The following is a 27,990-nucleotide window of genomic DNA, read 5'->3' as shown; positions in this document are numbered from 1 at the left end:
AAAACTGTAAACACAACAAAAAGTGTTGGAGTTGAAAGTGCTTTCCTGTTGGGCAGGAAGTCAAGGGTTGACGGGTCAACTGAATAAAGAACTGTTACAAGAGCACTTAACAAAACCTCAGACAGGTCAACTGAATAAAGAACTGTTACAAGAGCACTTAACAAAACCTCAGACAGGTAGAGTAAGCCGGTGGAGGAACAATCATTGGCTTGTAACAGAATGTTTAGCCATTAGAGGTGCACACAAAGAGGATGGCTGTGACAATTGTGAACTTAGAGGCTTTTCGCCAACTTCTTACCAATATGAAAGATATTCTCAGCAGTTCTGCATTTTGCTAACTTGAGTAAGATTTATTGGTTACTATACACTTTACATCAGTGATAAAATTGATCAGAATTTGTGCCCTTATTAACACAATCAGTTAAACTCTGTACACTATTATTCTTCAATAGAACTGCAATTGACATCTATTACAAAGAGGAGCTTGACAATATGGAGACTCCAGAAACAGCTCAACAGTATGGTCCATTATACAAATAGAAGTCTATAGAATGACAGAGAAATGATCAAGAGAGAACTTGCATGTTATGATATGCAAAAAAAAAACAACACTTTTTAACTTTGAAAAAGTAACACTTTGCGTTAGGTTCGTTCACTTGAATTTATTTATAATTAGATGTAGATTCGCAAGTAATGTATTGTTCTGTTGTGTGCTATAGCAGAGGCACAGAGATAACAGTCTAGATTATCCAATTAATTATCTTTGTCTATATTGTTTTCTTATGTGCACCTACCTTATATACTTGGCCACAAGGCTATAGACAGCAGACCTCATTTTACACAGTCCTTGCAAAATAAGACAGTCAATTGGTGATCGGTACTCAAACATGCCAGTATGATTACATAATGACTTACTACTGCTCACATGATCCCAGCAGAAGTACGACTGTTACCAGCTGTCGGCAATGACCAACACGTTAAGATGTGTGCATCTGTTACAAATTCAAACTTTGCAAAGTGTTATTCTTCCAACATGACACTGATTGATATTGAGGAATTTGACAATCTGAAGGTTTACCCCTTAATAATACTATATGAAAGTAACAGAGAGTAATCACCTTCATTTGTCCATTCAGTTCAAACAGTTGATTACTATTCAGTCCCAGCTCAGACAGTGTTTATGGCAAGAAGTACTATTTGTCACTTTGCTACTAATTAAAATAAATTTTGTGCCCACAAGGTCAAGTAATCATAAATAGCAAACAAAATAACACACTTTGTATAATAATTTATAGCACAGCTAGCCATAGTCAACTCTCATGGTCACAACAATCTAGCTATAATCATTACAAGAGTTGACTCATGGGACTATGCTAGCCAGTACAATATATCCAATATTTGTAGTGAGTGTGGCAGGCCACATGTCAACACTCAAGATTACTCTATGTAACCTTGAGGGTTGAAACAGTGGGACCACATATAAATACTGATAACACATGCAGTTGTACAGTGCTATAAATGCACATGACATCAGAAAGTTAGCTGTTATGTAGGGACAGTTGGTATATCCCATGTTCATTATTACTGCAATTTTGTAAAAAGAAATGATATCATATGATGTAACAGCTGAGTGGAAAGTTTGGGAATTGAATTAAAAATCACTAGAGGAAATTGAGAAAAGTTACAAGAACAAGCCAATGGTAAAGGAATGATGAACGATTGGAGGAAGCAGGGGAAAATGCAAATGCAAACTGACTACAGATGGTGAAATTTACCAGAAAGTTACGTTTGTCTCCCTTCATTTTATTCCTTAGCAATGCAAACGTCAGGTGTATTGATTATCTGCTGAAAACATGTTCCAAAAACATAGCCACTGAATGACATGATCTCAATAAGTATGAAACTTTTCTGACCCTAATAGAGCAACTTATGAGAAGATGCTTAAGACCTGGCTGGATAAACAATTCAGGCACAAAGATTGTTATTTTAAATAATTTTTATGATGCTACAGAAGTAGTTAAGCAGTACTTGTGACAGATGCTACTATAAAAAATTCTCCAAAGTTTATAGGTAGGGAATAACAAGTTGAATAGTGTCCAACCACTTGTAGAACTTGAGCAGACATTACACTTACATCCAAACATGTTTCCCGAAGGATGTAATGTAGTGGATCTTGTAGAGTTGGCTGTCCATCAAACATCTGGATTACACAAGAGAGTGAAACAAAGTAGGACCAGCCACTCTGAAGCAATGCTGTGTCAAACGAAAATGTACCATGGTATCTACTTGGAATAACAGCAAAAGACGGTATGATAATGACAAATGGTTTTTGTTTGTACAGACATGAATATTAGAAAGTATGTAGATGCTAATTTACAAAAATGTTAGTATTATGATCTGTCTTTTAAGAATATCTGACCTGTACTGGTTTCTAATAATTATCACAATTATTATTGTATCATGATATTTTAAGCCAATGTTGATACTTTCCAATCCTGTATTATCCCACCTCTACAGGCTATATACTATGCGGTGGGAGTATTAATCCTAAATCTTGACCATCTAGGATCACTAAAAGCCCAACCAGGTTGAAGGACCCTGCCAACTACCATCCTGTATCGCTAACATGTATGTGCTCGAAATCATGTAACACATTATGTACTCTAGTATGTTTGAACATTTGAATCATCATCAAGCTTTAAGAGATGAACAACATGGCTTCCGGCAGCATAGGAGTTGTGAGATACAATTAATTATAACAGTAAATGATTTTGCACAATGCTTAAAAAAACAAGGACAGTGTGATGTGTTGCTGCTTGACTTCTGTAAAGCCTTTGACAAGGTCTCCCACTCCGGTCTCTTCCACAAGTTACAATTTTAGGGTATTAAAGGACCTCTTTTGACTTGGATTAAGAACTTCCTTTCTGATCGATCACAAGAAGTGGTGTTAAATAATAAACAAGGTGACTCATGTAATGCGGGTGTATCACAAGGAACTGTTCTGGCTCCATTACTATTTTGATTTACGTCAATGACCTACCTTTACATGTCTCAAGTAGAGTTTGATTTTATGTTGATGTTATACTTTACTCAAATATTTACTCCGTGGAGGACTGCCATCAATTACAATGTGATCTTGACTCCTTAACACAATGGGCACATAAGTGGCTTATAACCTTTAATCCAATTAAATGTGAATTTCCTACAAATAACAAACAAGATAAACATCATACCATTCACTTACCACATTGACAACTCTACAATCAGAGAGGTCACTCATGCTAAATATCTAGGTGTAGTCATTGATCAACACCTTAACTGGGACAACACACAAAACAAGTTGCTAGTGAAGTCACTAAAATACTAGAGTGCAGTTTTAAATTTTCCTTTTCCCCTTCAGTGATTAAACTATGGAATAATCTATCCCAGAACATTGTTAACACTTCCACTTACACTGTGCTTTGTAATGATTTGGACACTTTTATAATTACACCTGTGCATTATAATCATACATGATTCCTGCACAGTACACAATAATATAATAATAATAATAACCTCAGTTCGTGACAAAAAGGTAGACCAACATAACTCTTTCAGATGTGCATCTGAAATTTATAATTACTCCTTTACATTTGCAAGAGATCAAGGACACTTAAATGCCCACTGTACGTGTGCTGGACATCATTAGTGAACTTCCAGTTTGGACTTCTTTGAGGCAGTACAAGGATTCCATACCATGCGTGTACATGTATACTCCAGAGATGATTATATCAGATACCAATGAACCATGGATTCAGGTGTATGCAGCACCTTATGCAAAGTATTACTGGCTTTGGGAGACATAATGCTTGCAGTGGCTTGACAAAACTCAATTGCACAGAATATGTACTTGCTGATGTTAATTGTGTGCTAGATGTGCGGGCCCTTTGCAGGCTACAGTTCTACATCTGGTGGGGGTAAGACAAAAAAAATTGTCATGAGTTCCACTGTATGCACTGTTGTAGGCTGACAAGTTCACACCTAAGCACAACATCGATATAGGTGCATCTTACATTATATTCAATCCAAGTTCCTGCTCTCTATTAGCTCTACTAATCTCTGCCACCACCTGAGTCTAGCTGGCACAGATATTACTATGATTGGTGTCACAATGTGTAGTAATTTCTCTGTACTGGCGAGTCACAAGTTTCAGATGCACTGCCTGAGGAGGACTGATGAGATATGGAAGGGTAGTCGCTTTCGTCTGTCCAACTCTTCAGGCTTCCACAAAATATACTACGATTGATAATATGTCTATTAAATTCGAGCAGTCAGTGTTTATAGTTCTATTAATAGCACTTGTGCTGTAAAGCATTAATAAAATAATAAATAAATAATAAATAATAGAACATCAGAACAGAAGATCACGTGACTCGACATGGAATAGGGTAAACTTAGCGATTCCCCAAAAACACACGCGTACGTCAGACTCGCTGTTGATATCGATCAGAGAGAGCAACTCAGGCGAACTATATAGCAATGTGTAAGTCAATAAATATAGTTTAATTAGTAACAATGTTAAACCGAGTCGGGTCATCCAGGTCCTGCTTTACAGATTATTCGGGTCTGACCCTACGTGCTAAATTAAATGTGGATGTGTTACCACATGTCATGGCGTAGCTCTGCTTCTTTCGTGAGCCACGCCCAGTTACGTAAATTACAGTCTGTAGACATGGTAGCCACGTCCATTCATCAGTGTGTAGGTATGCACGAATGCACGCCCACCTACGTAAATTACTGTCTAGACATATGGTAGCCATGTCCATGTAGATATGCACGAATCTACGTCCATTATTGTCTGCAGGCTTATGTAGAGCCACGCCCACTGATTAGTTGTTATTATATGAGTCATAATCTAGTATAATAGTGCTGTGAGTAACTTAGCAGATATTTAGTGGTCATGAGCTTGCAAAAAAACTTCACAAACAAGTATAAGATAAAATTGGGAATTTTAAATTAGATTAGGGACTATGTATAATGCTGCAATAAAAAGTACTGAAACAAGCTGGATCGGAGTAGTACGTAATGTCCAAATACTGTAAAACAATAAGAAGTGAATATTCCTACTGTACACTCAATGCACAGTAGGGATACTCACTTCTTATTGTTTTACAGTATTTGGACATTACGTACTACTCCAATCCAGCTTGTTTCAGTACTTTTTATTGCAACATTATACACTGTCCCTAATCTAATTTAAAATTCCCAATTTTTTCTTATACTTGTTGTTATTAAATTATCATAACTTATTATTTCGCTAACATAATAGGATGTAATTACTATTTTTTAAAGACAAATGAAGCACTCCAGGCAGCATCTAATATTAAAGCTTTTGATTGCAATTTATTTTCTTAGTATTTCATGTGCAGCGAAATGCTAGATCAGGAAGTCAAGGGTTAATGGGTCAACTGAATAAAGAACTGTTACAAGAGCACTTAACAAAACCTAGAGCAAGTTAGTGAAGGAACAATCATTGGCTTGTTTAGGCATTAGAGTTGTACATGAAGAGGATGGCTGTGATAAATTTGTGAACATGGAGACTGTCATAATCTAACTTTACATCCTACTACTATGAAAGATATTCTGCATTTTGTTAACCTAAGTAACAAAAAGAAAACTAAATGGTTTGTAGTTTTAATTGTTCAGTCGTTCACATACCATCTGGCAGGGAGACACTGGCAAGGAAGCAATGGAGTTTAAAAAGATAGTATTACAAGAGCACTCACCAACCTACAGCAGTTCAGCCCCAACTGTAATAACAATGTTGATGTAAACACAATACTACTATTGGATATTAATAAACATCTAATTAATGTCCACTCTATTTGTGATGTCATACTTCCTAATTTGTGACATAAAACTGCAACCACAACAAAAATTGTTTGAATTGAAAATTTTTTCCTGTTGATTAACATGACTAATAACAGTTGGTTAGAAGATGAACTTTTTGTGTAGTATTCTGTGTAAGGGTGTGGCTACAGTCATCTAATACCAGCATTGAGACCAGGTCACTATTTCTGACCCAGATAGCAATCCGGGTCAGAGCCAGATTAATTAAAGACGAGGCGTGAGATAAGGGCTATGCTTTAGGCTCGAGACAAAGTTTTGTGCGTTCTATTTGTGTCAAGTAAACGAGTAGCTATGTGATAACTAAGCCGGTAAGTTAATCAGTCTGTGAGTTTGGTTCCACGTAGCTACTGTGAGTTTACAGGGTGTGGCTTCGTGCATACCTAGTATTACAATTTCCCGATATATTAAAAGTGGGTGTGGCTCACAAAACTACTTATCCTGCTGTAAGACTAGACGATGTACAACTTGTACAATAATCAATTAGTGGGCGTGGCTCCGCGTAAGCTTTGCAGACAGTAACGGACACAGTTTTTTGTGCTACAGACTGCACTTACTAATAAATGGGCATGGCTGAGCATATGTTGCAATGCGATAAGTGGGCGTGGCTCACGAAAGAACTGCACGACTAGCCTTAATAAGTTTCCACATCATCAAACTAACAATTTCGTTTCTCATGTGATCCAAACCTGGTCAGACCCAGATAATCTGTAAACCGGGTTGGACCCGGATGACCTGGAGAATTATGACCCGGTTGACCTGACCCGGTTTCAACGCTGTCTGGTACTATTCACACTACAGTGAACGTAAGTAAAAATATTGTTATTAAAGTACAGAACAATTCAGATGATTTCTAAGTGATAAGGATATACTTAGTTCTTGCTAAAGTAACAACTTCTTTGCCCAAGGTTCTCCAGTTGACATTACAAATTGAGTTCATTAAATTCTGTGGCTTTATACTAATGATGAGATTGATCAGACACAACCAGTACACTTCTATTCTTTAATAGAACTGCTATCGACATCTACTACATACAAATACAAGAGTAGCTTGACAATATGAAGGCTTCTAATTTTAATATTTCAGTAGTTCATTTGCTACATATCTGAAACTGATCAGACTAGCAGGTAGTCAAAGTCAACAAAGAATTACTACAAGAAAAACCTGAGACAACTCAACATTATGGGATAATAACAATGTTGATATAACTGTTTAAACTTTGTTTGTTACACAACTCATATGAGTACCATTATGTCCAAAGTCAAACATGATTAATATTTTAATGAAAGGATTGGCTTCACCCCATAGATCAAATTAAATTTCACAGGTTTGAACTGTTATCATGAAATGCAGAAAACGAGAACACTCTTGTGAAATGAGTAGTGACTTGTATGATGGAGACGTGTACAAGAGTTGATTAAGACATACACAGAAAAACTTGAAGAATTGACATCAACTTTATTAAACAGAAGAGACAGAAAAGATATGCCCAGACCTTCCCAATATGCCTTGAGAGCTTTGATAGAGCCTCCAAATTTACAGTTAATTTCAAATTCAAGTAACTCCTTGCAGTCCTTGGTTGGACTGTGTTGTTTGTTATCAAGTGACTATTGTGGATGAATAATGATTGGGCTGTAGGTGTTGACTGGGCTACTTACATTCCACTTTGGCTTTATGGTGATTATTGGGTACTTGTTAACATGGCAAGTCACCTTTATAAGAGAAACTTGTGTACATTAACCAGGTCTTTATGTACCATAGAGGGAAACTAGCATGCAACAACCAGCATGCATAGTGGATAATTGATGCTAACATCAACCCAATGATACGAGACTGGCAAATGAGCAGCTGCACATGAGATTTACCGTATCACTTAAGCATTGTGCAGACAAGTAGCCACATATTGCATTAACAGAGACCAGTGTAAGTTCATGAGTTGCCTTATATGAAAACTGGTAGGCCACTATTGTTGAAGGACCAATTAGATATCCAGGTATCAAGGAATTATGTAATCATGGAACAGCAGTGAGTATATAGTAGTGTGGTGATTGCTGCTGCTGCTGCTGAAAGCATTGTTATGAATAAAGATGCAAATTTTCTGTGTAAAAATGGTGGGATCAAATTGACCAAAGAATGGACAAAATCCTTCAAAGTATGTCATTTTGAGGAAATGAAGAGCATTTTTGATGGATATGCAAAAATAAGTATATGGATGAAATCCTCTCTCAATTGGTCATAAAATTTTGATCAGACAGCAATCAACTATGTCCAGAGGAGCAAAGACGGTAGAGATGATGGGGATTCATAAAGAGACAGATGACAGCAGTTTTTGGTGCACTCCTTTTGGGTGATTTCTTTCCACTCCAGCTTGTACATGAAGAGAAGCAATACATAGAAATTATCATTTTCCAGTAAAATTAAGATCTGTGAGTTTGAGCACGCTGTTAATTTTTTTTGTTGACAATTAAAAGTACAGTGCACGCCAAACATTTTTAACACTGCTGGCCACAGCATCAATGTAGCCCTGTCCCTAGTTCCTGCTAACTGCATTGACTGGTTTGGTTAATCTTAAGGACAAACAAGTTTCCTCACAATTAGAGGAAGGAAAACCAAGTGAATGTGTTGATTTGAGGCTCAGCACTATGAAGCATTTAAAGAAGTTGGGATTACTGAAAAGTACTTTGTTGGAGTGGCTAGAATAATGATTAGACTATAAGTGCATTGTACAAATAGATGTAAATTGACCATAATAAATATTATATAATAATATTTCAAACAAACTCCAGTGTTGATCATTTCCAAGTAATCTACATGGCAACAGCAGCCTTCATTTGAAAGGGAATAAAGATATTTCTCCACATAACTAAATGCTTTCTTGAAAAAAAATTTAGTTTGCCTGCTGCGGGTTGTTTCTTAAATGCTATGGCTGTAGTAAATGCAATAGCAAACAAACCACAATAAACCCCTCCCTTTTGCTTTTGGCAAAGGGCAAACTTCAAAGTAACCATTCCAGAATCCCACTAGAACAAATTCATGACCAGTTCCATTTCACACATATAAACTAGCAGCAGTACCTGTCCTACATGCAGGTTGAAATGAGTGATTGGTACGCCTGCCCTTCATGTAAGTGTTGAGTATTGTAATAGTTGAATTAAAGTTGCCATATTGATCATGTGATACCAGGCAGGATGGAAATTCTGTTTACACATTAGTGCAGCAGAACAGCACATGGAGAACAACAGGTATTAGCAGGCCTTTAGTTCTTTAATAACACCTGCTGTAAATTCTCTTGGGAGTATATAAGTTTTAGCATAGGTAGTTCTAGTTGCCCTCACTCCTAGCCTCAATCACTCCTAGTAGCTCCTTGCCAATTATTCCTAGCTACTCCTAGCTACGTTTCTTTTTGCCTTTGGCTCACTCAAAGCTGAGTTACTATCCCCTTCACTTCAGTTATACCCTGCTCTGTTCTTGCCCTTCTCCTGAGTTTGTACTCCTAGCGCCAAAGATCCATGTAGATATCACGACGTGAGTTAGCAAGTTTGGCATTGATGTATTAAATGGACGTTACTCCTCAATGTTGTTCTTTCTATTTACATCCACCTATTTCCTGGTCTAGAAGCACAAAAACTCACTATCCTTCATAGCACATTGTTTAGAATCACACGCATCTGACGTCAATACTATTGACATAGCAACGGGACTTCAGTTACCGTGTTTCCATAAATTCATGATATATTATGCTTCAATAGTATGGTCCATTTGCCTTCTTGCTGAATTGTAAGGTTAGTTCATTAGTTATAGGCATGAATTCCACCGTAGGATACTCTATTTGGAGTAGAGAGAAGGCTCATAGAGTTAGAACATGAACACAAGATAGACAGAACATGTCTTGTAGTAAAACCAGTGATCAAGTATAGCACATTCTCGATCAGCAAAGCATTGAAAATATAGCAAAGAGCTATTAGGACACTTGCTGGTTTACAAGATACTCCTTAATTGGAACAGGTTAATACTCCTTAATTGGAACAGCTGGTTTACAAGATACTCCTTAATGTACACTGCAGTGATTGCGTGGGCTTAACTTCACTGCAATATTGTCAACTGGAATATGCACTGTCTTGTGGTGGAAGAAACGGTGGATGACAGCAGAGGGGAGCGGGAGATATGTAGAAACCTCCTCTGATGGATGAGTTGGGTCGTGTGTTCCACTTGGCCACAATGTCCTACCCATTCCTCCTGCTTGGGTAAATATATAGAAAATGAGGGCCGCTTGATCTGTCATTCATGAATGCTGCTTTGCAACAGCTTTAATTAGATAGTGACAAGTGTCAGCAAATAGAATAAAGTATGAGTTAACTTGTACATACTCATTGCAGCATGCACTGAAATCAATCTAATTCCAGACTATCAGCGCTTTGCAAATGAAGCAGGCAAGAAGGTTCAGATGATTATATAGTATGCATTCATGTGAAACATTTAATAGCAACGTATACCACATATGTAGATAATGCTATCAAACACACTGTATCTGTAAAATTGCACATTTTTACATGCATATGTACATACATATGTGCAGCCAAGGGAATGTGTTCTGGTGAAGTTTCACTTTCACATGCTGAGTAGTAGTTACAATGTAGTAAATACAGAAATATCACTTTGTACAATAAATAAAAGACTTATTTTTACCTAGCTAGCTCAACTGGTTAGTAGAATTTATCTTTAATGATAATAGAACAGACTTCCCTGCTTCATCGACTATTTGATAACCAGTTATAAACTACTATACATTATACAAACTTAGTATAATGTCAATACTGATCTTTATTAAAACTGCTACTGGCATTAATGTCATATAAAACCTACCTTGTGACCACACCCTTTGCTATTAGCTTTGCTTATGAATCCTACTTCATATCAACTATACTGTATAACACAATATCCAATCACTATCCCTTCTCGAGACCACATACAACTCCACACTTGCAATTTCTTTCATGTGTCAAGTACAAGCATAACAATTCTTTATCCCAAATTTATCATGAAATTTACTTTGCATCGTCAGTAATAAGAATTCAAAACAATCACAGTTTGAAACCATTCATGACCACCTGTCAATGATTTTGTCTTTCATCAATGCACATGCTTTTAGTATATTTGAAATTTGGGTGGTACGTGTTTTGATTTTTACACTTACTGAACAAAGGGATGCCATGAAAGTGGCACCAATTTTAAGGTTACATCTACGATTTTCACACCTCTCCTTAAAAGAAAGAGAAGTTGTATAAATGCTATATCAGTACTCAGGAATGCACTAACAAGAAAGTGAGTTATAATGAAGATATACTCCCTGGAATAGGAGAGGGACTATATTACCACTATTTCTTGTTAGAGCATCCTAGACGTTCCCAGAAATCATTTGATTCAGTTTAAATAATCTCTCTACTAGCTAGCGACACTTGATATTTTAGCTCTATATAATCACAGGATATTAGATACCTGTCCTGATGTCGTATATAACACAAAACGTGGTAGATCGACCCATTGACACTGATTTTACAATATGTGACGCCAGCATAACTCTCCAAGGATAGCAAGCACGCGTATGAAATTTAAAAAGAGAGAATAAAGAGAATAATTTATTTTAGAAGGCTGGGGCTATTGTGTGTTACTAAGAGACTGAATTTTATAGTTTGTAGCTTTGTTTGATAGTTTGAAGATTTCAGCACATCATAAAACATTTTGTCTAGATCTGCTGTCTTTGATGATGAGACTTACTAATGTTTAGAATAGAAAACAGTTTGTTTCTTGAAATTTCTGGCCATGTGCCATATGCTGTATGTATACATATATACACATAACTATGTATGCTACTTTGCCCATGAAATCAATTAAATTTGATTAACTTGTATGTTAAGTTGATAATATTAAATTTTAGGGCTTGGGTGCCCTGTCACCTGATTGGATGAAAGCCTGTCAGTATAATGGAACTGCTATGGTTTCTGTAAGTTAGTAATCAGACTAGCCTATGTAGCTAATTGTTCATTAAAATTCTACACCATTTTGTTGCAGGATGTGTGTACTGATGTGTGGTGGTTTCCAGGTACCGATAATGCAAATAAACCTTGTTATGGTTATTGGAGCGCTAGGGATGCTTCAAAAAGACCAATCCAGTTTTTTGGTCTTGCTTCAAATGGCCGGTATGGAGGAGCCATACTAGATTACTACACTTATAAGCCAGGGGAAATCCCTGAAGGTATGCATGTTATCATGCGCATAAAGAGATACATGGTTGGTTTACAGATATGCCAGTGACTAAGCCAAATGAAAGCTGTGATGAAGAATGTGTGGTGCCTTTTGAAAGTAGCTTCAGTGTTGGATGGCCTGTGTGGCCTCATTGTCAATGATGACCTGTTTACCTATTGTTTTGTTAGGAAATATACTGCCATAATTTTTACCATAAATGTACATATATGCATATAGTTTTGAAGTGATATTGCACATGTTGGACTTTTATGGCTGCGTGAAAAGCCATTTTTTGTCAACTATGCAATTCAGTGTTATTTGTGTATTTGTATGTGTGGGTGTTGTAATGTATGCTATTGTCTAATTGCTTTGTGTTTATCTTGTATGTTCTTGTTAGCTTAATTAGTTGTTGTTGCATTGTGCCGATTGTTTTGAGTATAAAATAATAAATCAAATCATATCATGTGTGCAATATACATGTATGATTAAGTTGTAAAATCAGTATTTGCATTGTATGGTGAATGATATCTAACTGGACAGTAGAATGAGGGATAATTGCTGGACTATAATTCATGTCATATAGCTTCAGGTTAACATGCTGTGTAGCATGCTCATTGTATGGTTTGTATGAGCACCACTGCGTATTGTGTGTGAGTTCCATGGAGTGACATTGTAACGTTACACCGAACCTGGATCAATATTTTAGCTTTGCCTGCATGTCACATGTACAGCCTAGCTGACACGGATAAAAAACACGTGACGAATTTCCGCGGGGCCCGGTTTTACCAATCACGTAGCAATCATCTTCGCGATGTTCTGTTCATTCAGTGTAGCTGTCTTCTCTGTGCTAGCTATTGGTAGTGCATGGTGTGAGGCATCACCGGACGAAAAACGATGGAATTTTATGGATGGTCCTTGGGTTGAAAATGAGTCATGCCCACCAATTCCGACATGGCCCGACCAATTTATTAGTGATTTCCACCATTTAATTGACTTTATGATGCAAGTTACAGAATGCAAATGTTCTGTTCCAGATATATCCTGTAATGTGATGGAGTGTATTTGTACCCACATGCCATGTTTTTGCAGGCCCGGTCACATTTAAAGAATATATAATGTGCTAGTTAATAGAACCAAACATCAAAAATGAGTATAATTAGCTATGCACAATATCTATAACATTAAGTACCAAAAACCATTTGCTGGACCTTCATCAGTATTGGTCAAATTGGATATAAATTCAAGAAATTTTATAGCATTTGCACAGGTTATTCTGTGTCAAATTATTAGAAGGCAAGCTATATTTGAGAGGTAGCTACCATCGTGGTCAAAAATCCTCAAAACTCCTTGAAACATCAAATGTGCCACCAGTATGGAGTTCCTTAATGAGAGTGGTGAGAGTAAAACATGGTGCAAGGGTATACTGTTATATCCTATAGCAGGAAAGGATATGTTGTTTTATTTGACGGCTTTGTGCCAGAAGAAAATGAGGTTGTGAAGTCCCTCAATAAAGAAAGATTATGCCATTAAACACATTGGTTAGTATTGCAGCACAATAGCATGGAAGAACGACATGCCTGATGTCATGAGTTTAAACAGAAAGTCAATCAATACAATCATGATCAGTTACTAATGTTGAATTGCTGTGGTCTTGCAGACATTCCGAGGTGATTTCTATGATTTTTGTATACCACTGATTGACACTGACCAGCCAACATTCAACAACTTCACTTGTACATTCTTAGCCCCAGAAGGAAACATGTATTATGTTGAACACACATCAAATAAATGGAATGAAAATGAATGTTGATTGTTTCAAGGGGTGCGTTATGAATGTGTGTAATGTATATAGCATAAATCGAGTAACTATTATACAATAATAATTAGACCACTAATTATTAGTCTCATCCTCCTGCATTAAAAACACCATTGCGGGAGGGCAGATTTTCACTTTATTTTTTTACTAAACAAGATAGCTGAATTAGCTAGCTACAGCTAAATCTCAAGTTTTACTATGTGCTCGTTACCTATTGTTTCAGTTCCATAGTTTACATATGAACAACATACATTGCACATGGGATGTAAGCTTATAAGGTGCATATCATTGTGGTTTAACAGGCCCAAGTTAAATCTTCATGATGGTTAACTTTTTAATATTTAGGGTCTGGGTGCAGTATCACCAGATTGGATGGGTGTCGGTCAGTATAATGGAACCTCCATCATTTCTGTGAGTCACATTGTTAGCAACATGCATGTGGACCACATCCAGTTATAAATATGTACAGGGGGTGGACACTGATGTGTGGTGGTTCCCGGGTACAAATGATGCTGAAAATGATCCTTGCTATGGATATTGGAGTGCTACTGATGATTCAAAAAGACCAGTACAGTTTTTTGGTCTTGCTTCAAGTGGTCGGGATGGAGGAGCTATACTAGATTACTACACTTTCATACCAGGAGAAATCCCTGAAGGTACACACAAAGTAATTGTGTGTGTGTATGTGGAAGTTCATCATGACTTTTTAAAGATATTCCAATGACTAAACCAAACAACAAATGTGATGAAGAATGTGTGGCATTATTTGAAAACAGTTTAATTGTTGGATGGCCTGAATGGCCTTATTGTCAATGATGACCTCTTTGAGTCAAAACTGTTCATTGTTAAAATACATGTTTGTGCTGTAAAGTGTATGTGTGCTTCGAACACCTCTTGTCATGCATAATTGTATTGTTTTTCTAGAATTGTCTCATGCAACCTTTCTTCCTTGTTTTTCCTCACAGTTTCCATCGATTGAGTAAAGTTTCCGACAATTTGCAAAACATCAATACGAAGGTTTGTATTGATGCACATGTGTGATATATTAATTACAATCTCAATACTCTTATGTATACTGGCTTGCTGTCTGCTGTATTTTGGTACTTTTTCACTAAAAAATATTGACCAGAATTTAGAAACCAACTTCACAATAAAATTTTATATTATATAATACTTATATATACAGTAATATATTACTAGAATTCACACTACAATGTACGTATGTAGGATGTGTAGAGCTTGATAAAGCATACTCCAGTGCACGACACATGTGGTACAATTGCATCACTGACCTTTCCACAGCAAAAACAATGAGCTGAGATAAGTGTGAGAGCTGCAAGAAAATAAGGGTTTCAGAAGATTTTGCCAAAACATCTTTCTCAGTAAGGTTAATGGAACACTATACCCTCCTAGCACTCTTTACCAATTGCTTTGTTGGTTCTCCAAACTTACATTAATGCAAACTGTACCAGTTACCCACAAGTAGCTAGTTAGTTTAAACCCGATCTATTTGCCCAAGCTTCCATCACCCCCTTACTCAAGTCATCAAGGAAAGAGCATGTAGTTAGCCATATAGTTGTGTACATTCTAGATGATGTTTGGACCACAGGATGTACACTGAGAACTTGTCATCAGTTAATATCAGAACAAGACAATGTCTACCTTCTTGTCACTGAGAAGAACGATATGTAGGATGATTAGCGACATTTAAGTTAAGCAGTGCAACTACTTCAATCAAATTCAAATGATTAGAACCTACAAGAACCAACAATGTAAATAGTTCATCTGACAATGAAGCGTAATGGATACTTCACTTTTCAGACGATAATTATCTCCAAAGTTTATAGGTAGGAAATAACAAGTTGAATGTAGAACTTGAACAGACATTACACTTACAGTAGGAACATCACCAAATTCTATCAGAACTTGGTTGTTCAGGTATTCCCTATGCATCACATGAACAAAGTTATAGGTAATTATGTTCTCTCTGTTAGTGGTCAGTCATATTCAACAGACCAAATGGCCACAGTGAAAAATTTACTTGATGAAGCTCAAGGCTCCACAATTTTTGTCTGTAGGAGTGATTAGTGGAGATGGTGAATTATTTGGTATATTCAATAAATCATTTGGTATATTCAACGATTTTAGTGTTTGGTGAACTATATTACTGCAAATTATATATTTTGCGTTGGTAAATAATTTGTGTTAGGTATTGTTATCATAGTCGGGTTGTTATTAGTATCGCTATAGAGCTTATGCAGGGGAATTATTTCTAAGTGCCTAGTTCTCACAAATGTACAGTAAGACGCACATTGCCATTTGTAGGGCCAGGGTACCATATCAGTTTAACAGCAACATGGGGTAGTCACTTCCATACCACCAACTGATGTGCTTGCGACCGGGATCAAGAAGTTTAGCTACGCGATACCTTGATAAATTGAAGCTGATTTGTTGTGAGGAAGATCCTTATTGTCGAGTCTGGAGAATTCAAGAAAATTAAGCTTTCATCGATTTCAGGAAACTCTATTGAGTGGGCATGAATGTCCACACTGGATGTGATGTATGGAGATGTATATAATTACCTCAAACTGACACCCAGTCTTTATACACATATTATATTATTAAAGTACATGAAAAAAGTACTGAAACAAGTTGGAGTAGTCCATGATATTAAATCACTGTAAAACCTTGAGCACGGTAGGGATATAATACTTCTTTTGTTTTACAGTGATTTAATATCATGGACTACTCTAACTTGCTTCAGTACTTTTTATCGATGTACTCTATGTTCAACCCGTTACACAGCAGTACGAATCAAGAACTGTTTGAAAAGCACCTCTGCAATCAAAATAGCCACGATGAAAAATACGGACGATTTCCGTTTCGAAGGGAAGCCATCACGTGCTCGTGCCAAATTGACACCTTTCCCTGTCAGCAAAGATGAATGGGACACAAAGGAGGATACTGGTAAGTCCATGAAGAATGCATTGTACGTACTGCGGTATGCCAAAAGGCACCTGTAGGGCTGAAGTGACGTCAAACAGTGAAAAAATCAAGCCCATAGCCTTAGCTGTTGGAAAAGTTAGCTGCCATGTAGGGACAGTTGGTATATTCTGTGTTCATTTCTTACTGTACTGTGCAAGAAGATATCATATGATGCAATAGGTCAGTGGAAAGATGTAGGAATTGAATTAGAACTCAATAGAGGAAACTAAACTTCATTGAGAAAGTTACACGAACAAGCCAGTGGAGGAATGCTGTAAAAAAAATGAAGGATTGGAAGAAGGAAAATAAGGATATGCTGAAGATTAATTCTCCCTTTATTTCATTTCTAGTAATGCCACCATCACATGTGGTTAATTATCTGTTGAAAACATTCTCAGCGACTGAATGATATAATCTCAGTAAGTATGAAACTTTTCTGACCCTAATAAAGCAATGTATGAGAAGACGCTTAAGACCAGGCTGGTAACCAGGTGCAAGGCTTGTTGCCATAATGTAATAGTTGTATCATGGGTCCTTGTGAATTGCCTGATATGAGCTATAGGATTATTATTTAAAACAATTTTTATGATGCATAGAAGTAGTTAAGTAGTATCTGTTACTATAAAAAAAATTCTCCAAAGTTTATAGGTAGGGAATAACAAGTTGAATATTGTCCAACCACTTGTAGAACTTGAGCAGACATTACACTTACATCTAAACATGTTTTCCCAACATTGCCATTCATTGTGAAGGATATAATGTAGTGGATCTTGTAGAGTTGACTGTACTTCAAACATCTGGATTACACAAGAGAGTGAAACAAAGTAGGAACATCACTAAATTCTATCAGAACTTGGCTGTTCAGGGATTCCCAACATGTCACAAAGCAGTATTGGTGATTATGTCTTCTCTGTCTAGTGGTCAATGTCATATTCAACAGACCAAATGGCCACGGTGAAAGATTTACCATCCTCAATTTTTGTTCTAGTAAAGAACTGTTAAGAGTGATTAGTGGAAATGGTGCTATGTATTGCAGTAATCTATTTCCTTTGCTGAGTCACACTATGGCTGCCATGTGCATCTGAGACACTTTCCGTTATCCAACTTTAGATCCTACTACTGTAGGAGAAGATTTGTCAACCTTACCACCAGTAACGAATTATAACCCACACTAGGTATTAAATTACTATAGGCTTTGTATCAGTTATGGAATTAATCAGACACAACTTATTGACGCAAACAGCCAAACCCCGCACAACATGACATCTACTGTGCACAAAGAAGAAAGCTTGACAATATGGAGGATTGCAGTTTAACATTATTTAGAACTTCCTGTGCAGCCGAATGCTAGATCAGATGGGCAGGAAGTCAAGGGTTGATGGGTCAACTGAATACAGAACTGTTACAAGAGCACTTAACAAAACCTCACACAGCTAGAGCAAGCCAGTGGAGGAACAATCATTGTCTTACAACACAATGTTTAGGCATTAGAAAGGCACACAAAAGAGGACTTTTGCTATTATCTAACTTTATATCCTGTTGCTGTGAAAGATATTCTCAGCAGTTCTGCATTTTGTTAACTTGAGCAACATCAATCGATATTCACTTCCAATCTGAAGGTGTATAGTTCTAATTGTTTAGTTCACCCAACTATTAATAACAATGTTGATACCCTACTGGCTATTATAATCAATGTCTAATTACAATCTGAAGGTGTATAGTTCTAATTGTTTAGTTCACCCAACTATTAATAACAATGTTGATGAAACACAATACCCTACTGGCTAATCAATGTCTAATTAATACAGTACAGAACATCTAATGAAGTATAGTATTGCTGACTGTAATAACAATGAAATTGATCGGAAGTTACACACTTTTTAATTAACACAACCAATACACTTTTACTACAGAGTTTGACAATATGGAGGCTTGTTATTTTAATATCTCAGTAGTTTATTTGCTACATACCAATACTGGATCAGACTAGCAGGTAGTCATCAACTGAATAAAGAACTACAGTATTACAGGAACACTTGCCAAAACCTGAGACAGCTCAACACCATGGGCTATATCAGTGTTGATATAACTGACCAAACTTTGTTACACAACTTGGCTATACGGGTACCAATATAATTTAAACATGATTAAATGCAAGGATTGGCTTTATGATCTTATTGCAAATGGAATTATTAATCAAATTAACCATCACTGTCCAAGAATTTTCAGACTATGTACTGGATATAGTTCACAGGTTTGTACTACTATCATGAAATGCAGAAAACGAGAACTCCTTCGTGCTACAATGAGTAGTAACTTTTATGATGGTGACACTAGTAAGGGTTGATTGAGACATGTAGAGAATAACTTGAAGAATTGACATAAGCTGTATTAAACAGAAAAAATCAGAGTTGGAGGAAAATGCAAGAATTATAAATGTACAGGCTGCTGAAAAACAGTGAGCAGAAAGAAAAATGTAGAAACGATATGCCCAGACCTTCTCAATAAAACTAGGAGCCTTGATGGAGCCTCTAGGTTTACAATTAGCTTCAAATTCAAGTAACTCTATACAGCTAAAGATAAAATTCCTTTTTGAGGGTTAAGGATACACTGTGCTATAGAAGTGCTTAACTGGACAAAGAATTCTCACTGCAGCTAGGATGTCCATTAAACTATGTGAGTTATAGCAGGTTTTCATGGTACAATGATGGCTATTTCCAATGCAAGAGTTACAAGTAGCTAGTTAGTTTACACCAACGATATAATATAGTATGTAGGATGATTACCAAAATTTAAGTTGAGTAGTGCAAGTACTTTTGTATATTGTGTTGGTTTATATTATAGTGGTAATTTTAATCAATGAAATACAAGACATCCACATGATGTCAGCTTTAGAGATATCACTACTTTTAAGTGATAACTCTGACAATGAGGGTAAAACTATTAAATTACTTTTAACTATATTACTGCATTAGGCTAACAGTGTATTAAAAAGATATGAATTACTATTAACTTTGTATTTTGTAGAGTTTACTTCGACACCAAAAGTCCAAAACCTATGCCATCTCACAGTACTGGATTATCTAGTGCTTTACCAACCTCTACTAGTGGACCCTCTACAGTTGTGCCAATTTCTACTAGTAGACCCTCTACGGTTGTGTCAACCTCTACTAGTGGATCCTCTACAGTTGTGCCAACCTCTACTAGTGGATCCTCTACGGTTGTGCCAACCTCTACTAGTGGATCCTCTACGGTTGTGCCAACCTCTACTGACCCTCTACAGTTGTGCCACCCTGTACTAGTGGACCCTCTACAGTTGTGCCACCCTTTACTAGTGGACCCTCTACAGTTGTGACACCTTTACTGGTGGACCATCATTGAGACCGCCTCTAGGTTCTCCGCCATACTACAATCACCCTTATTGGCCAGTGGATTGTAAGTACATGTATTTACAATACTGAATTACCAATTTTAATTTGTAAACATCAACAGGTTTTCATCATCAGCCATATGAACGAAGAAGAGCACATGGCAGAGGACGAGGTAGAAGAGCAACAAGGAAGTCCAAGAACATAAACTTTATATTTAAAATGTGAGCCTTATATTCTCTTGTTTTCTTTCAGAATTTACTGTATGTGTGTTTATTGAATACACTGTACAACATCTTTTTTTTCAATTATATTAAAAATTATTTGTATTACACACTCAAAAAGATGCGCTAGTAATTTTATATAACACAACCAACTAGTTAACAATTTTTCTACAGTTGCTAGTAATGGTTTTATCATCGGCTCCATAAGCTGGCACTGTATTACAAAAAAAAACTTATTAGCATACAGTTAAAATCCCACTTACGCAGGTCACATGTCAACACCCAAGATTACTCTATGTAACCTTGAGGGTTGAAACAGTGGGACCACATGCATATAAATATACTGATGACACAAAGTTATAGAATAGTGATGAAGCAAACCAACTGTTCACAAAGAGAGAAAGAGTATCATAATAACTGATATAGATAAGCTCCACATCATCATAAATGCAAATGACATCAGACAAGTTAGTTGCCATGTATATATCACATATACACACACTAAAGTTCAAAGTTATTGATGCAGAACATATATAATTATGTTTCAAGTTAATTAAATTTTGTATTAAATTAATTAACTGTCTGGTTACTGTAGGCTTTACACTAATGATGAAGTTGATCAGAAGTTATGCACTTAGCCAAACTCTGTACACTATTATTCTTTAATAGAACTACAACTGACATCTAGTACATACAAAGCAGAGCTGGACAATGTGAAGGCTTGTAATTTTAATATCAGACAGATGTCAGCCATCCAAGAAGCCCGGCAGGTGAAGAGTCGTAAACCCAAATTTGAATTAGGCAGTATCCCTGCTACCAAGTCTGCTCGAGGCAGTAAGCACAAAGTAACAACACTTTCTTTTACTGCAAGTACTGCTAAGCGGCGTCAAAACATCTGCAAAATTTGGTAGTTTTAAGTACATGGGCACAACTAAATTTTCTCGCCTAGTTAAACACATTCCGTTAAATGGGATGCATTTTTTGAAGCAGATCACTAGTAGCAGCAGATCAGATGATACCACTCAGTCTAGTAACGGTTTAGGAAACAGATCAGATGATGGCACTAGTAGCAGTTTTAGAAGCAGATCAAATGATGATCCCAGTAGTAATATGTTTATTCCAGATCTCAGTTCTCCGATGAAAATCTATGAAATATTTCCAGACTATTCAAGGAAGTCAATTGATGTCATGCATAATTTAACATCAAAGAATACCAAACAGACTGTAAACACGTCGCTAGATACCACTCCAGCTAAGATCCTTTACCTAATGAACAACCAGAATTGATGGCCCTCCCATTTAAGGCCAAATTTGATCCAACCAGGCCATTGTGAGTATCCGTTTCTACATCAGCCTGCAGTTGATACAGGTGGAGTCAAAAGACATTATTTTACTGATGTCTTGAACAAGTTTGCGCTTGATGATCCATACTCAACGTTTGTTGGTGAAAAGCAATGACTGCATCCTGCACACAGTCCTCAGCTGCTGCCACTCTTTAGTTATTGGGAACTATCATTGTACACTCACTTGTACAGGGGGCCCTGGCTTTCTGTTTCTTGCCCAATATGTCTTTACATACCTAGTTACTGACTTTAAAGAACTGGCACTCTCATGTGTTACTAGTGATGATTTGTTTCAGAATGTATCAGCTATCATAGAGAAGGTATGCATGTATACACTATAATTTTACTGTAGTGTTTATGTATAGTGCCACCAATATACTGCAATTTTTTGCTACATTATGTGACCAAAATATGGAGAAACAATGTGTGTTCACACATGAAATAGGTCAAGTTGTAAAGATTCTACCTATGGTATAGGAAGGTTAAAACTGCATGTCTGAAATGTTCACTGCAAATGTGTCCAACCATAGTGTTTGATTCATTTTAGATGCAAACTGGTATTACTATTTTTAATTCACTACTGTAGCTTACAACCATGGGTGTTCTCAGGGTAGGTAGGTGGGTAACAGAGTTGGGGGTAGCGCGTTACAAATGTAATGCATTACGTAATAATATTACTTTTACAATAACGAGTAATATAACGCGTTACATGACAAAGTAGTGAGTGATATGTAATGGATATTACATCTGGGAATCGTAACGAATGTAACGCGTTACTTCGTTTTAAGGCGCATTGTATCCAGGAACGTGAATTCCCCTTTCATTTTGTTTCTTAGCAATGCCAACATCAGATGCAATTAAAAATCTGCTGAAAACATTTTCCAAAAAGATGGCCACTGAATGATATGATCTCAAAACAACTATGGTACATGTTTGACTTGCAAAATGCTCTTGTCATATTGCTCAAGTGAAAATTCTAATATCTTGTCAAAAAAAATAGAATTTAAGAAATTCATATAATTATTATGTGTACTTACGTACATTACAGATCCAGATAGCATTAGACAAATATGGAAGTATTTGCTGAAATGAAGCACTCCAGGCAGCATTTAACATCAAAACGAGGGTTGTCACAATAAGAAGTGCTATATCCCTGCTTAAAAGATACATACCATAATGGAAATGCATAGTTGTTTAACTTTTGTATGGTAATGTCCACTCGCTTAGCACTTTTTGCACTTGGCTACATTGTGAATATAGCCCATGGGTCTCCCTTGATCCACCCACACACTGTGTTGCAATAAAATTGTGATAACACAAAGACTAAATCAACTATTAATAATTTACAATAATGATTGATGTGTTTTGTGTAGGTACAGCTACCACCTTGACCATGCCAATCATGTTCATAACATCAACCAGGGCTGGCGAGCGCCATTTTGCTGGTACGTTCAGTATTGCTCTATGAAATGCAAAAAGTGAGAACACTCTTGTGCAATGAGTAGTAACTTGTATGATGGTGATCCTACAATATTTCCAATATTTTTAGTGAGTGTGGCAGGTCACATGTCAACACCCGAGATTACTCTATGTAACCTTGAGGGTTGAAACAGTGGGACCACATGCATATAAATACTGATGACACAAAGTTATAGAATAGTGATGAAGCAAACCAACTGTTCACAAAAAGAGAGAAAGACTGTCAGAATGATTGATATAAATAAGCTCTACATTATCATAAATGGAAATGACACCAGACAAGTTAGTTGCCATGTACATATCACATATGCACACACTAAAGTTCAAAGTTATTGACACAGAACACATAGTTATGCTTCGAGTTATTTAAATTTTATATTAAATGTTTAACTGTCTGGTTACTGTAGGCTTTACACTAATGATGAAGTTGATCAGAAGTTACACACTTAGCCAAACTCTGTATACTATTATTCTTTAATAGAACTACAACTGACATCTAGTACATACAAAGCAGAGCTGGACAATGTGAAGGCTTGTAATTTTAATTAACATGCTATTATGACCAATTACAAGTACCACAGCACATTACAGCATGCTTTCCTACACAAACCGCCCTTCCACCGCACCAAGCTCTATAGACAGTACCACACATGGTGACCATACATAAAGACGCTACACTTGAACCAACAGTGCAAAACATCACAGTTACACAGACTTTGACACAAATACAACTCTTTGGGGGGAATGAGGACAACTAAGGCGGGATCTTTGGGCAAGATGGGTAGTGTGCATTACCATTGTCATTTGGTAGTATAATACTCAATCACTACAGACAACACAACACTTGTTTGCAGGCACACACCATGTGATTCATATACACCTGACAAACAAATCAGGACTGGACATGACATATACGCACAACACATTGATTCCCACAGAATAAACATGGCCGCAACAACCACAACATTCATACGTAACAATATCGGTCGCAACAAATATCGGTCGCTACAAGTATCGGTCGCCACGCACATAACATACATACATAAAACATACAAACATTGAGCACAACAGTCACAGCAATCACTGTATTCATATACCACAATCGGTCACAACAAATATCGGTCGCAACAAGTAACGGTCGCGATGAACACAACAAACATACGGGACAAACATTGATACAAGACATTGGTTGCAATGCAACCTCAGTCACCACAAGCACCACATACATACGTACGGACAGTCGCAACAAATATCGGTCGCAACAAGTATCGGTCGCAATAAACAGAACATTTATACAGAACAAACACCCATACACAACAAACATTGATCACAACGAAACATCGGCCACAACCAATACAGCAACTACTACATTTCTACGAGGCAAACATATACCCACAATAGCACTTGTAACATAGACAGACACCACAGCGTACGCCATGGCTAGGCCTATAAAGACCATGGCAAGTGAATGAACATGACAATGATAAAACACACACCTTTGTGTTAAACTGATTTTTTATCCTATTGGCACGGCAAGCAATTTTTGCGCCCACCTCAGTTGCCAGGATGAACACAAGATAACAAGGCCAGCGGACAAATACAAGGTAACAGGCCAGTGGGTGGGAGGGTGGGTAACTTCTGTTTTTGGTAATGACGCTTGAAGAGATGTTGCAAAGCAGCAGCTCTGTTGAGCACCGAACAGTAATGTAGTAACAAAGAATAATAATGATGCACAATACCTGACCTGAAGCTATATAAGAGTGATTTAAATTTGATTATGACAGCCATCCCTACTAGAGGATGACAGATGGTAATAATGAGTGTGTAAGCATGTGATATCCATGCAACCAGCAGCTCTCCCCCACACATAAACTAGCCTGTTAACTTGAGTTTGTTGTCAAGACAACAAACTACATTATTTCAGTAGTTTATTTGCTACATATCTAATACTGGATCAGACTAGCATTGTTGATGGATGGTCACTCATCACACTATTGCCCAGTAATGAACTGTTTGAGTGTTATTCTGTGCAAGAGGTAATGGCTGCAGTCATCAGTGGTGCACTACAATGAATGTAAGTGCAACCAAATGCTATGGTGCGTGCATCCATAAATGTCCAAAATTTTAATGATTTATAACTCACGCATTTGTAAAGCAATCGCCACAATTCTTTGCAAGTAATTAGATCTAATACAAGTGTGAGAATTTTGTTGTTGAATATAGCTCTTCGCAACATGCCACTGTGTCATCTGGTTGTGAAGAAGTGCAGTTTGGTAATGAAGAGCAAATTTTATTACCCATAAACAACGATCTGTCTGCAAGTACGTCTGAGCTACCTCAGGTAGAGCTGGAAGAGTCTTTCACTATACGCTTGGGAGCACAGATAGATAGTGAAGAACCATCATCAAGCAGATTATTTAAAGAGGCGGAACTTGGTGCCACCTACACCAGCAAGATTTGGAAGTATTTTGGATTTAAAGTTGATGATAAAGATAAAAAAGTATGTGGGACAGGTGAAAGATGCTGTAGCAAGGTGCTCTCGTTTGGTAACTTATTTCCATAAGTCTTCACGAGCTACTTATTTGCTAGAAGTAAAGCAGCAAGCCCTTGGTTTGCCATCCCATAGTCTTCTTCAAGATGTTGAAACCAGATGGAACTCAACCCTTGATATGATTGAACGAGTGTTAGAACAGCAAAGTGCCATCTGTGCAACACTCATAGACCAAAAAAGACTTGATTTGATGCCTCAAGATTCCGAGTTCAAGATTCTTGAAGGAGTTGCTACAATTATTAAGCCTTTCCGTCGTATCACCAGTCAAGTTTCTGGAGAAGAGTACGTGACCGTTTCTGCTGTTAAGCCATTGCTACATTATCTGATTAACACTTTAAAAGATCAATCTTCAAGTGATACTAGCACTAAAACAACTACCTTAGGAAATACCCGAGCAGGCGCAAGTAATTGTGTGGCAAATGTTACCAAAAGTGCACGAAAAGCCATCTTAGACAACCTTTCCACTAGATACCAAGGTTCTTTAGTCAACATGTTACTGTGTAGTGCTTCTTTTATGGATCCAAGATTTAAATCCTTACCTTTTGTTTCAGTTGACTACAAAAAAGAGATTCACACAAATGTAAATCAACAGGCTATCGATTTGATGAGAAGTTCTAAGAGAAACTTGGAAAGTAGTAACAAGGAAGTTAGTGGCTCAGGTACTGGCCCACCACGCAAAAAAAGCAAGCATCCCAATGAGACATGGAGCGTGATCTTGGGGCCAATGTTTAAGAAGGAAAATGAGGATACTTGTGGTACATCTACTGATGATCAAGTAGATAAAGAATTTCAAAAGTATTTAGCTGAAGACCTGATCTTGATTGATGACAACCCATTGAAATGGTGGAGGGATAACCAGTTACGTTACCCAGTGCTTTCAAAGATTGCCCAACAACTGCTGTGCATTCCAGCAACCAGTGTGCCATGTGAGAGGCTATTCTCCACATCAGGAAACATTATAACACCAAAGAGAGCTTCACTGGACCCTAACAATGCAAGCATGTTGTGTTTCTTGGCACAAAACTTACCTGACAAGTAGTTTGGAGTTAAAACTCAACTATAGTGCTATTTAAACAGTTTCACAAATTACAATGATTTTTAAAAACTTTTTGTTGTAAACACAGTTTTCATCTTGTTATCTCTTCAGCTTGTGTACCTGTGTGAAATAAAACATGAAAAGTAACAAAAGTTCATAATAACGCAAATTTTAAATGGCATGGCAATTAATCGCATTATCATGATTGTACATTGACAATCACTGGCAATTGCAATTGTACCCACAATCGCACAGCTCTAATGACAACACTCCACCTACAGATTAAAAGTATACATATCAATTATTAATCATCTCAAATTTCAATGTGATTGGTTCAATGGTATTGGAGTTACAAGGACTTGAAGTTGGTACATTGGATTCGGACATTTATGGATGCAGGCACTATAGATCAGTTGAGCAGGAAGTCAAGGGTTGACAGGTCAACTGAATATAGAATAGAGCTCTAATAAAGAACTGTTACAAGAGCACTTAACAAAACCTCAGACAGGTAGAGTAAGCCAGTGGAGGAACAATCATTGGCTTGTAACAGAACGTTTAGCCATTAGAGTTGTACACAAAGAGGATGGCTGTGACAATTGTGAACTTAGAGACTTTTCGCCAACTTTACATCTTACCAATATGAAAGATATTCTCAGCAGTTCTGCATTTTGAGTAAGATTTATTGGTTACTATACACTTCACATCAGTGATAAAATTGATCAGAAGTTATGCCCTTATTAACACAACCAGTTAAACTCTGTACACTATTATTCTTCAATAGAACTGAAATTGACATCTATTACAAAGCTTATTATTTCGCTAACATAATAGGATGTAATTACTATTTTTAAAAGACAAATGAAGCAGCATTTAATATTAAAGCTTTTGATTGCAATTAAAATTTTTTAGTAGTTTATGTGCAGCCAAATGCTAGATCAGGAAGTCAAGGGTTGACAGGTCAACTGAATAAAGAACTGTTACAAGAGCACTTAACAAAACCTCAGACAGCTAGAGCAAGCCAGTGTAGGAACAATCATTGGCTTGTGACAGAATGTTTA

The 27,990-nt window shown here is 36.9% G+C and overlaps 3 protein-coding genes and 1 long non-coding RNA gene across 4 annotated transcripts; all 4 read left to right on the top strand.

Moving 5' to 3' along the window:
• The first annotated feature begins 11,781 nt into the window (after positions 1-11,781).
• On the top strand, positions 11,782-12,474 carry LOC136266106 (uncharacterized). The gene is made up of 3 exons (XM_066061068.1): positions 11,782-11,888; positions 11,957-12,140; positions 12,188-12,474. The coding sequence occupies exons 1-3, from the start codon at positions 11,850-11,852 to the stop codon at positions 12,289-12,291; spliced, it is 327 nt and encodes a 108-aa protein (XP_065917140.1). The 5' UTR covers positions 11,782-11,849; the 3' UTR covers positions 12,292-12,474.
• Positions 12,475-14,192: 1,718 nt separating this feature from the next.
• On the top strand, positions 14,193-14,892 carry LOC136267232 (uncharacterized). The gene is made up of 3 exons (XM_066062317.1): positions 14,193-14,357; positions 14,416-14,602; positions 14,659-14,892. Exons 1-3 carry the CDS (start codon positions 14,319-14,321, stop codon positions 14,760-14,762), a joined length of 330 nt encoding a protein of 109 aa, XP_065918389.1. The 5' UTR covers positions 14,193-14,318; the 3' UTR covers positions 14,763-14,892.
• A 4,495-nt stretch (positions 14,893-19,387) lies between these two features.
• LOC136266108 (uncharacterized) lies at positions 19,388-20,620 on the top strand. The gene is made up of 3 exons (XR_010705918.1): positions 19,388-19,607; positions 19,959-20,366; positions 20,424-20,620. It is a non-coding gene; the product is annotated as an uncharacterized lncRNA (long non-coding RNA).
• A 646-nt stretch (positions 20,621-21,266) lies between these two features.
• LOC136267496 (E3 SUMO-protein ligase ZBED1-like) lies at positions 21,267-26,935 on the top strand. The gene is made up of 5 exons (XM_066062664.1): positions 21,267-21,357; positions 23,240-23,311; positions 23,753-23,804; positions 25,569-25,845; positions 25,910-26,935. The coding sequence occupies exons 1-5, from the start codon at positions 21,267-21,269 to the stop codon at positions 26,933-26,935; spliced, it is 1,518 nt and encodes a 505-aa protein (XP_065918736.1).
• The last annotated feature ends 1,055 nt before the right edge of the window (positions 26,936-27,990 follow it).

The sequence above is a fragment of the Dysidea avara genome, chromosome 9 (assembly GCF_963678975.1).
Source record: "Dysidea avara chromosome 9, odDysAvar1.4, whole genome shotgun sequence".
Taxonomy (NCBI): Eukaryota; Metazoa; Porifera; class Demospongiae; order Dictyoceratida; family Dysideidae; genus Dysidea; species Dysidea avara.
Note: the sequence above shows the minus strand (reverse complement) of the source record. Positions and strands in the feature narration are given on the sequence as shown.